Source organism: Zootermopsis nevadensis, unplaced genomic scaffold, assembly GCF_977971745.1.
Source record: "Zootermopsis nevadensis isolate Lab colony 2312 unplaced genomic scaffold, Znev_1.0 Znev_ptg000028l, whole genome shotgun sequence".
Lineage (NCBI taxonomy): Eukaryota > Metazoa > Arthropoda > Insecta > Blattodea > Termopsidae > Zootermopsis > Zootermopsis nevadensis.
In genome coordinates this window covers 19,678,392-19,690,820 of record NW_028259160.1, presented here as the reverse complement: position 1 = coordinate 19,690,820, position 12,429 = coordinate 19,678,392, and the positions used below count along the sequence as shown (strand labels likewise).

Here is a 12,429-nt window from a genome sequence, read left to right as displayed (position 1 = left end):
ACTGTAAAACAGAGAGTAATCCCATGAAAATAAAAAATCTGTCTTTCAAACCAGAGTTACGGTGCACAAAATCGGCCAAGGTATAATAATGACATCAGAATTATTACTGACTGTAACACCTCGAAGGGAACGTGACCCTCAGTCTCCTACACGTGTTCTGAAAGGGCCAGAAATTAGCCTTGTTCTGATGCGACACGCAATAAAAGTAGGAAAATTACATGTTCTCACCTTGAAAGGGTCGTCGCTCCTTGGACGCCAAGTGCCCGCTGACCGAGGGTCAGACGCCACACCGAACTGGTTTTCATCGACGCTGATGATATCGTCGAGATGTGGGAGGAAGGGTGGTGATATCTTCTTCGCTCTCAGTTCATCCCAGTCGATGGTCTGTAGATAAAACACAAGCATAACAGAGTTAAGAATTCTGGCGAAGCAGACAAGAGAACACCTCAGTTTGTTATAATTGCAGGGATTACGAAATTAAGTCTTCTGCGTTGATGTAAATTGTTGAGACCTTTTTAAGTGTTTTGTAACGTAGCATTTACTGGGAGGAAAGTTTGAAGATGTCTAGTCGTGTTCATAAGATTTGTACATGAAAGAAATTTGAGATCAGGTATCGTGAAACTTTTATATTACGGTTTGTTCTGGGATTACAATCAATTTTCTTTGCGTTGTCTATCTCTTGGGGCCCTCAATATGTCATTGAGCTCGAAATATTTCGTACGTCGCAATTTGGATGCAAGGGGCCCTTGGCAATTTCCCTACGTTAAGGATTGCCTCCTGCTGGGAATGTAGACCGCACTTTTTATTTATTTACTGAAGTTTTGAAACAGTAGCAACTTCTAGAAACATTGAAACTGCACTTTGCTTCCTTAGAAATACATTAGAGTCTGACCTTCAGTTATTTGACGTTCAATTTTTACGGACGTGCGTCCATTTTGTCAACGGCCGACTCAGCGTGTTCTGGAATGAGTCGCACTTCCTGATCGCATTTCGTGCACTCCGCCTCTTAGAGTATTTTTTATTGCCTTCGATAACACGAGCGGAGATCTACTTTAGTTTCTTAACCGAAGTTACCAATTTCTCATAACGAAGCGATTTCTTTCGTTAAATGTCGCGCGAAAAGAGAAAGTAGTTTATTTTTCCCGCGGAACAAATTTAAAGTCTTACAGAGACCAGACACACTTGGGGCTATGCAACAAGTGGCAGAAGAAGATGGCGTCAGGTGCCTTACCCTCGTCTCTTACGATGGTCGTCTCAATTATGCGATCGTCCTTCGGGACTTTGATTTCTTGCGTCCAGGAAGAAGACAGTTCAGAATTGAAGCATTTCTGTGCAATATTTTATGGTAAGAGATTTGGGAAGACAACTTACGGCGTAGAAAGGATGGATCTTGATTTCCTCGGCGCCCCCCGCTTCACCACCTAGGCGAAATTTCGGGTCTCTAATCAGCAACATTCCGATGAGACTCGACGCATGTGGTGGGAAAAAAGGCGGGAAGACGGGCTCCTGAGTCAAAATTTTGCTGTAAAAGAGAATCGAATTAGTAAATCTGCCATTATGTTCCCTGTTAGTATTTCTTTGTTCCTGTAAATGACTTCATTAATCTAAGTCACCGAAATAGGTTTTGGGGGTTCATCTATAATAACATCTTGAGATGTTTATATTTGTTTTCCGTTTCCTTCCCTGTCCCTCACATTTAATTCACTCCCTGTATAATTTTTTGTTTCGGGTATATTTCTGCCTGAATTTTGGTTTCCTCCATGAAGTTGATTCTCCGGGAATTTCACTGGCATTAAAACGGATAACAACTGGTCTTCTGTTAGGGTCAAACTAATCTGTGTAGGACTTTGTTGAAAAAACATTGCTCTTCGCAAATAACGATACTCACGTGAATAATGCCTGCATGTTCATTTCTTCGAACGGCCTGGAGTATGACAGCATCTCATATATCAGCACTCCCAGGCTCCACCAATCAGCTGCCTGCAACAATTCAAATTAGGACAAGAGCTTTAATCAGTCACTCCCATTTCTTTGTCCCCTCCAGAAACAGAAAAAATGAATTCTGCTTCCTGTAATGTACGCTCGGTAACTGTTGCATATATTATGTAATTATAAGAAGCTGATATATGCAAAATGTGTTACTCTTTAATGTTACCTTTTGGGTGGGAGATATGAGAAATATTTGCCCCATTTTTGAATTTATATTCGTTGTACCAGACCTTCAGATTATTCCACTGCGATGTTGTGTTTGTCTCAGTTACACGAAAGTACGAAATAAGTATTTTCACTTCTGCATAGAAGAAAACACTTACCATGTCGTGTCCTATCCTCCGGACGACTTCGGGGGCCATGTATTCGGGAGTACCGCAGAAGGAGTACGTTCTTTTGTCCTGTTGATAAAAACAAGATTTTAAATAAGTTACATGTGACAGGATATGAGACACAGAAACAATTCACTAACTGAGGTACTAGAAAGAAAACTTTGAGGATTGCTAACACCCAAGGATGCACTTCAGACCCAGTTCTGTTTATCTTCTGACGTCATAACATGTTTCTCCAACGTAATGCGTTTTCGCGTCTTTTTCATGGTCTTCCATGTTCTTACTTTCCAAAAACTTTCAACGTCAAATATATGTTTGCGATGCTTCTCGCCCTACTTAACTGGCACAGTGTAATTCCGAAAATTTATCCATTAGGAATCCTCGGTGAGCTGAAAGTTTCACGTGTTTTCTAGGTCCCAGGATTTGTGATTTAAGTTCCTTGCCTAAAGTAAGACACGCGTTTCACAGCCATACAAAACACCTGCTAAAACCACGCATCTAGATGTTTAATGTTTTGCAAGTGGATAAGATACTTAATGGTGGAAGTATTTATGGAATTCTAAACAGCAAATTACAGACAACAGGCAATGCTGTAGGTAATAAATTCTGCGCTTGTTAGTTGACACCCTCAGAATCTGAGAAATTGCGATGTCCCTGTTTAATGTAAGTACAAGAGAAGTACTCTCTGAATATGCGTGCCCACATTTCGGACATTTCATATATTTATATTTTTATTGTTCTGATAGTCTGAGTTTCCTCAAGTAAAGAGCGTTACTCCGTGATGCAGAGAGATCCACTCATCCGCTCATTCCAGCCAACTCAGCGAATTAAAGTGTCAGAATAAAGCAGTTGGCACTAAACTTACCTCCTGATCAGACGGAAACTCCTTCGACAGACCGAAATCCGTCAGAACGACATGGCCCGCGGCGTCCAGAAGGATGTTCTCCGGCTTTAGGTCCCGGTGAACTATTCCCATCTGAAAGAAACAAATGAACACGTCTCAAGAGCATTGGGGAGAAGGAAACGCATTTTGCATTTTCGATATTTGCATTTTTTATGCATTCTTTATAGTTGATTTAACGACGATGTTCGTATATGGATTATATGGCATTGGGCTTCGTAGATCGATTTTAATTACACGTCGTGCATTTTAATTAACTAATTCTCGTGTTTCAGCAGGTCACAAACTATGAATCTCGCTTACGTAACTACAGAAAGTATTATTATTAATGTTCTATTCCACTAAATTGAGAGATATGAAAGTTGTAGAATGAACTTTTCTGGGTACGGAGAATTACTTGGCGGCTAAATAATCAGACATGACAGAACTAACCAAAGTCCTTGCTTACTAAACCGGGGAGCACTCTTCTGAAGAATCAAGCTAAAATTCAGGAATCACCATTTGTTGTGATTTTAGATATTTCTCACAGAAATTACAAAGGATTCGTCGTACTGTGAAAAAATAAAGGGAATTTGAAGAGAACTCTATAGCCCTGAAACCAGTAAGCCAGTTACTTTTCATGTGTTGTACCCCCGCCCTATTTATTATGCTGTTCAGCGGGAGTGCTGGTTGCCTACCTCGTGTAGGTGCTGGAGGGCCAGGATGACTTCGGCGGAGAAGAATCTTGTTTCAATCTCCGTAAGCCTACCTCGCTGTACCAGCAGTTCGATGAAGTCTTTCCCTGCGACGTAATCTGCAACAATAAAGACGAGGTCGCGTTGTTGTGAGGAGTCTTAGGCCACTGAATGCTGATGTATTGTATGTTTCATCCGACAACTGTATAATTACAAATCGAAGCTCTGCAGAAGACTAAAAAGTGAAATAGTTTAACGGAGAGCGAAGGATTACTCCACAAAAGTGGTACGTGTGAGGACCCTACACATTTAGTTACGGTGATGTTTCGTTTGATGTACTCACCCATTACGAGATGAAGGTGTACATTGGATTTGAAAGCGTAGTGGAGCTGCACGAAGAAAGGACAGTCACGTGTTTTTTCAAACACGCGACGCTCCGTCCACGCGTTGTCGATGTCCTTTCTCTTCAGTTGTGTACTCTTGATGTTTTTAATGGCGTAGATTTTACCGGCGTCGCTTCCATCCTTCTTCTTCGCCATGTAAACTTCGCCAAATCCTGTAACAGAATCTCAGTTGTGTTTCATCTTGATATCTGTACAGGTACTGGCTGTCGTATCAGCAAAGTCTCCTTTCAAATAATTATGATACTCTATACCCTCTTTTTTCCAATACCAAAACTTCGCGATGAATATAAAATTCATAAATACGTGGTTCGTCTTCTCTTTAACAAGCTCTAAAGCACTCTCCGATAGGCCAAGCACTTGTGCTCAGGATATTACTAGATTTTATTGTTTCCTGCGTGGTGACAGAAACAAGGTGAAATACCGTTTAGGTCTGTGAGTTTTCATGACTGCAACTTTTATCGTTAAAGTGCTTACGTGTCGAATCTCCATGGAGAGTGGTCTTTGACCCATTCGCGAGCTGTCTCCATAATTTGATTAATTCCAACTTGTTTGAAACCCTGCGTTTCTAAATGTCTCCGCAAATAAAAGTTGGTATTTCGTAAATGATTCACCTTTTAACATTTTTTAGCATTCATTGTGCATAAGAAGAACTACCTCTCGTGTTTATCAATTTCGATACAGTGTAAACCAGAACGCGACAATAGAATGTCGATAACATTAATAAGAGAAAATAGGCCACAGACACGTCTTTCTTGTTATTTCACTGCCGATTAAGTTGCATTGCACTTGATCATGGGCTAGGAAGGACGCTCTAAAATCCCGATCTTCTTCTCTGCCTGCTTAATAGATGCATTAGAGAAAATGTCTTTAAAAGCATCCGTGGTGTTAGGCAGTGTCAATGTGGTTCCATTCATTTGGTGCTGGGGAAAATAATTTGCCGATCTTGATCTACGCCCCTGGACTCAATTATAAATCGTTCATGACGTAATGCAGCGGATATGAAAGAAAATATCAGGGTAACGATTAAGCCCTGGTAACACTTCGCCGTTGTCAATCTGCTATTCTGAAAAGTCAATCACGAACGTGGTCAGCCACCGGGGTAAGATCGGTAATGTTGGCAAAGCATTTCGATTGCCTTAGTTCAGGGATGAAAAAATCTGTATCTTTTATAATTTTCAAACATTTATTAAAATTATTTAAATAAGAAAATATATCCTATAATTCTGATGCAAGAATTTTACGGGAACATCAATGAAGATTTGACTTGAGTTTATGAATTTTGTAGTTAGATGCCAGTTGTTTGTACACAATAACAGTTGAAACTGTGTAATAGCTCTGAATTTCCTGCAGTAATTCGAGTTCTACATTCAACTCAGTGACTGTTCCAGAAGGGGTTGAGCTGCAGTTTTCTTGCTTACAAAAACCCAACTGATGCTGTCCTACTTCTGCTTCCATTTTCCCCGTTGCTTCGTAAGTACTCAGAAATCAGGTCCGTGTTTTGTAAGCAGAGAAATGGACGGGTAATCGGCCGACTGTTAACAGGAAGTTGTACTTACCTCCTTTTCCTAGAAGTCTGATGATCTTGAAGTCTTCCATGATGACATGTCGAGGCCCTGTAACAAATATCATAATTAGTGGCATCTGCTGATATACAATAAAAATGTAAAGTTGTCCTGCTGCACGCCATGTAGGCGCTTGGGTGGGGTGAGACGAGGTATAGCTCCTACTTTTTCTTAACCTCGGCACCAGATAGGGGTGAGTGCTCAGTACCCCGGTATCTATCGAAGAGGAGGCTGGGTGGTAAGTGGGCCCAAGAGCCGGTCTGGACGCAGGGGCTAGAGGAAAAATCCTCTGCCCCTGTGAGGGATCGAATCCCGGTTGTCCAGTCACTGTACTGACTGAGCTAGCTCAGTTCCCGTCTTTAATCTACAGGCTTAATTAAAATAATTTACTCTTTTTTTACTCTACAATCCTGCACCACGGGGTCAGTCTTACGAAGATACCAAGGCGGTTTCGCCTTGCCCTCCGTGGCCAGTCTTTATCCACCAGACTGGAAGAGAAAGGACGCGGATAAACATCCATGCCTTGGGTGGGACTCGAACCCACGGTCGCAGCAACGAGAACCATGCCTCAGACCGCGTAGCTACGGAGGCTGGCATTTACATTTTAAACCACGCAATTCGCCTATTGAAAACAGTGTTTTTTATAATCAAGGGGAAATCTACCCCTCAGATAGTTCTGTCTCCTTCCCGACCTCTCAATTTCCTAACCCCACTCTTATGCAGTATGTAAAATATTTGCCATACGTAGGCGTTATTATATAGTTTAATTATGTTATTATATTTGTAAATTTGCAGGACAGCTGTGTTTATTTATATTTTTAGCCGCTTAAAGTGCATTGTCATTTGAGTGATAAATACGGAAGTCACTCATCAAGAGCTTCGTGCAACCTGAAATGAGAGACTAAAATCTGTTCTTGTAAGTCTGGAACTTGCAGTGAAATAATTATAATATTTTAAGATGGCTGTCTTCTGGGTTGTAGCGCCGTTTATTCTGGTAGATGTTTAGCGACGCTTCAGAGGTCCTTGCTGCCTCCATCGCCCTGATTATGGCGGCAGCAAGGACCTCTGAAACGTCGCTAAACATCTACCAGAATAAACGGCGCTACAACCCAGAAGACAGTTTTCGTCAGAATCAGCACTGCGAAAACTTCAAATCCTACAAATGATAACATTAATTTCTGCAGATAATTATTCATAAACAGCCCATTTGAACTTTGCTACTCCGACATATGCAGACTAGTTTGTCAGCTGGATGGAAGTTGTTATGTTCTCCCTCGCGGTTGTGAACTCAAGGAATGCTTAACAATGCCCGTTTTCAGTTCGTTGTAATTTGTCTTCCGCTTAAAGTGGATAGTGACACTTGCAATCTGACAGGTGATCTGCTTTAAAAGACGAGAAATACAAACTCGCAAAAATGACAATTTTAGGCGCCATGCCGATGAGATGCTCGGTATATGGGCAGGCCAGTGAACTACGCGTATATTTAACAAAGTTATAAGGCAACAATTGAAAAATAATATTAAGACAAAACTTTGATCGCAGTAGAGAAATATGTCAAAGTCTATACCAAACTTCACGTCTTTACAGTCTATTGTTTAAAGGCAATGCTGAATCATTCCTTGTAAAACAGAATTAAAACGAAATGTTTAAGGACACAGACCATTTTCAACTGCACATTGTTGTATAAATCTCTGTCAGAAACTCAATTGCATCGCAATATATTTTATTCTAGTTCCGATTGTTGATTCTATCTGCTTCGATATGGGAACATTTGGTTAAAGAGTTTACCTAACCTTAAACTCAATACACGGTAAGAAAACTTTTTATTTAACTAAAATCAGAGTACAGACATGATTGTGTCGTGTCAGTGACCTTCTGAAAAAACTGGGGTTTGTAAATATCATTAAAGAGGCAATATTCATCCACTGGTTTGTTCTTAACACGGCTATTGCAAAATGAAAACGCTCACCTTTAAGAGTAACATTGTTTATGAGACATTCACCTCTGGGCTTGTCAGACGGTGCTTTAGGGCCACGGTGTTTGGAGGCCTTGGCCATATTTTGTTCAATGCTAGTGCGAAAACTAACAAAATGCAGAAGACTTGTTTGTGTGCTATCAGCAGATTAAATCATGTAACTTCGGACGATAAGATTATTAGTGAATAACAAATTAGTAAATGTAAGGAAGAAACCGGTCCATCGTAATTTTAGGTAATACCTAGCTATTTTCTTTGAATCGCTATTGCAAGCCCTAGTTCAATATGAATAATGTTAAGTTCTAAAAACCTATATGGACCGGCTTTAATGTGACGCAACGAATCACAGGGAAGAAGCCAAACATAACCTTAGCCTAATACAATTCTCTCTCAGAATTTATTATATAACTGGTGCACTATTGGTCACAAATAATGCTTAATGCATATTTGAACATCTGGCAGAACCATTTCCCAAATCATTTTATTATTATCATCCAATCTAAACATCGGAAATAGAATTCAGTTACGTAATAAAATGTTTAATATAATTTCACCGTAATGAACAATTTAAAGGCCTGATATTCCTAGTAACTCTCGACACATTGAGACACAGAATCTTATTTATCATCGTTTATAAACTAGAAACTAATAAATAAATTTAAATGAAAACTACATACCGGTACTTGAATAACATCCAACTTCAGGTTCCATGATGTTCACTGCTATTCTAATTAACTAGTCACTAATTTTTAAACTAAACACTGTTCTAACAAAACTAGAGATTAAAACACTTATTTTAAAACTTACTAACTATCTTAAACGCACTATTATAAAGTTTTTAATCTGAAATTGTCTGTGAAAGATCGTAACGGTTCTCACAGTCTGCAATCAAAAATATGACTGACGTATCACAACGCTTGTCCGGTCAAAGAAGTTTGAAGCGAGCAGAGTGACTCAATTGTTTTAAACGTCTGAAAGAAGAATAGGCCATCTTTAATCTCTGACTGCCTGTACGTATGTAATTAGAATTTTTCGAGCTCCTTTCCAAGACGACCTGGAATTATCGTAGGTTATGTATGCATCTAAATGACATATGAAATCCAAATGTGAGCTTTGCGAGATATAACGTTTTGACGACAGTAAATATGTCGTTGATGGTCTTGTGAGTTTTAAGGTCGTGTAGACTTGCGGATTTAATGAGTATGGTTCGTATTCTTATTTAAACCCATGTTAAGCACGGAGTTTGTCAAAATAATTTTTAAAAATGGTGTGTCTGCATCACAGATAACAGAACTCTTATCCATTGTAAAGATGAGTTGTCTAATGCTGTTTGGAGAAATAATCGTCGTTTTTCTGATAATATTTCTAAACCCACAATTAAATTCTGTGTGTTTAAACAAAGAATGCATAAAAGATCTAAGATGGGTTCAGTGTATAGCTTTAAAAAGCTTTCTTTCTGATAATATAAATTCAGGTTTATTAATTAATTGCAGTGCGAAGTAAATTACAAGGGTTACAAAATTGACTTCAAATAAGAGGTTATGATCGTACATATCTAGTGGGGGAGGTTTCGGAAAGAATTGGCCATTCCCCAGAAATTGTTGAACGCCACGAATTCCCTTGGTCAGAAGATTCTAGTCAGACATTTGTATAAAACGAGTAAGGACTGATGTGCAGATAAACCTAGATAAGCCCGTGCATTTGAGAATTATTATTACACTGGAACGACACTTTCCAGACATTTCGTTTCTGTAGATTTCACGGTGTCTCTGTCTTCAAACTACGTGCGATGAACACGTAAATTCGAAAAGTTGCAATACTTTGGTGACGTGATCCTTGAAACCAGATTTCTTTTTCTGTAAAATCCAGCTGCCTAAAACTGTGGCAAGTGTGAATTCATAGCGGTGCTTCCTAACACCACCGGCTTTGAAGTTTCCATTTCGTCAGTAAAAGGTGTATAATGCAATGAAACCACGATAAGTCAATAAGAATTACGTTTGACATAAGCCATTTTTAACCCTTAATGCTACTTTAATTTGTGCCTCCTTATCTATAAGATTTGCGAGACTTGATGGTAGGCTGATGAACATTCTGATGCCAGAATAATATTCGCTCTTCTAAATGTATAAGAGGCTACCAATTTGTCTATGAAACCGATTATTATTCCTTGTGTTGACGCAGTGTACAGCAGAATTACTTTGAAACTGTGAAGTTCACTGATGAGAATGTCCATTCAAATGGACGAGCCCTAACCTCTTAAACAGATACAATTTCAGGTTTCATACCAGACATTGATCTAACAATATTCTTTTGTAAAATGAATATTTGTTTTATTTTAGATAAATCCCCCTCAAATTACTCCATTGTTAATTATAAAATGAAAATAGACGCAGTAAACTGAGTTGAGTGTCAATGCTACTTTTCTGCAAGTACTTAATATGTTTCAATTAACTTGCACATTAAAATTTGACAAAACAAATTTAATTGACATCTTGATATATGGCATTATTTTCTGGGGAAACTCAGTAAACAGCAGAAAACTATCCAAAAGATAACCATTAGAGTAATAAGAAGTAAATCATATAGGGAATTATTTAAGGGATGTAATATTTTTCATATCCAGCAAATTCTGTGTGTTTTTAAAATCATTTTGTAGTGGACAACATAAAAGTTTCAAATGATCTCAGATGTCTACGGATACAGACACAAACATAACCTACGAATGCCAAAACATAACCTCAGCAAATAAAGAAATCAATTTACTATAGTGAAACTAAACGTTTTAATAATCTTCCATCCACTATAAAAAGTTGTAGTCATGACGTAAAGAAATTTAAGCTAGCAACAAAGACTTTCTCCTGTCTCACTCCATCAGTTCCTCAGAAAAAAATTATAATTTATTGGGAATACAGAGATGATGCTTTCTTCTGTGATTGTAATGTGCTGTAAAACTGTAGTTGACTTTAAATCACTGTCACGCCAGTGCAATTTACATTGAAATGAATTTACTCTGTCGGTTAATCAACGTTTTACCAAATTTAGGCCATCATCGATTTGGCAACACTTGTATACGAGTACTTGAAACGTGTTATGGTGAGTTATTTGTTATGCATTTTGTTATCTTATGGGTTCTGTTAAGTTATTTGCTGCTGGGGGAAAGTCATTTATATATTACAAGAAGCAATGGCCATAGAATTGAATTGATATATTTTATTGTTTTCCAGTTTGAGAAAATATTCTGATTATTTATAGGTGGTTTTTCTTAAACCCCTTATTTCCTTCCTGTTAGAAAGGCCCTGAACCATTCTTCAGCTATTCCTCGAATGCTATAAAAATATAATTTGATCAACAACATTTTATGATTTATAGAGTCAAAAGCTTTTGCTATAATACAGAATATGAATTTTTGTGGTTAAAAGATTTCAGTACATTGTCTGTTAGTCTGAATGCTGGGTCTTAAGTGGATAAACATTTTTAAGCCAAATTGTTCTAGGACGACATAACCTAACCTCAAACACTTAAGGAAAGTTTGTTGCGTTTTAAAATCTTGTGTCAGATACTAAACCAAACCCCCGAATGAGGGGTTAAACAAATTGACCAATGCCCCCTCAGGGGGGTAGGTCAAGTGTTTTATGACATGAAACATTCGACGAGGTTCTCACCCGAAAGCCAAAATTATACATTTATTTTAAGCAGATAACGTGTTTAATAAATGTTGATTCCAAAGGGTTTTGACGCCGGTAATTTACACTTAAAATTATTCTATGTCAAGACTTTTTCCTTCGTTTGTTCTTTAAAACCACGACATTTCGGAGACAGAACCAGCCTCCGAAACGTCGTGGTTTTAAGGAACAGACGATGGTAAAAGTCCTGACCATGAATAATTTTAAATAAATTTTGGTTTGGAAAGTTTGTTCAGAAGAGGCAGTTCGGAAGATCCAGGCGTGGATGACTATGAAGGAATTTGTCACAGATTTAAACATTTCCTAAGTAACGAAGCTAATATTGCACTTATTGAAAATAGCGACTCGTTTTACAAAATGTCTTCAGGAGCGTAACCATTCGTAAGAGTGGGAACAGCCTGTGGTTTTGAAAATGTGCTGGAATGTTAGATTGCTATTTCGAGTATGTTAAGCGGAAAACTAAAGCTAAGAGGAATACCAACTGGCAGAATTTTTTTAAATCGAAATTACTTAAATGCGTGACGACTCTAGTTTGGACAACCCTACTTTCACTTAATTTCTGCGGAGATCGAAGTAGATAATACGAGACGAAATTGCTGTGAATCAAACTTTTCAACATGAGTCACGAACGACACTTCACATAATTTTTCTTATTTATTAAGGTTTTAACAGCACATTTTATTGTGAAAAATTAGATCAAATAAACTCGTTTAAGTTTAATTTATTTACGAGGATAGTGGGATCCGTAATTGTAATTACAATAAAATGATCTTATGCTGTTCTTCTATCTTAAGTTCCTAGTAATGCGTTCTGTGCTCTGCACACTCAATATTAATTTTTAAAATTGTTAAAAAGAACACGTAAAAAAATATTTCTTTCCACGTGGTTGCCACATCTCAAAGAGAAATA

General features: G+C 38.2%; 2 protein-coding genes across 4 annotated transcripts in view; one reads left to right on the top strand and one right to left on the bottom strand.

The window, feature by feature from the left end:
* Positions 1–12,429, top strand: part of LOC110835880 (protein madd-4-like) — a 123,887-nt gene that overhangs the window by 19,735 nt on the left and 91,723 nt on the right. The window lies entirely within an intron of this gene.
* Positions 139–8,971, bottom strand: LOC147872416 (ribosomal protein S6 kinase alpha-5-like). Its single transcript, XM_087357041.1, has 9 exons — positions 8,515–8,971; positions 5,857–5,913; positions 4,240–4,452; positions 3,900–4,015; positions 3,187–3,297; positions 2,313–2,390; positions 1,889–1,980; positions 1,372–1,522; positions 139–384 (listed from the first exon to the last, which is right to left on the bottom strand). The coding sequence occupies exons 1-9, from the start codon at positions 8,546–8,548 to the stop codon at positions 139–141; spliced, it is 1,098 nt and encodes a 365-aa protein (XP_087213167.1). The 5' UTR covers positions 8,549–8,971.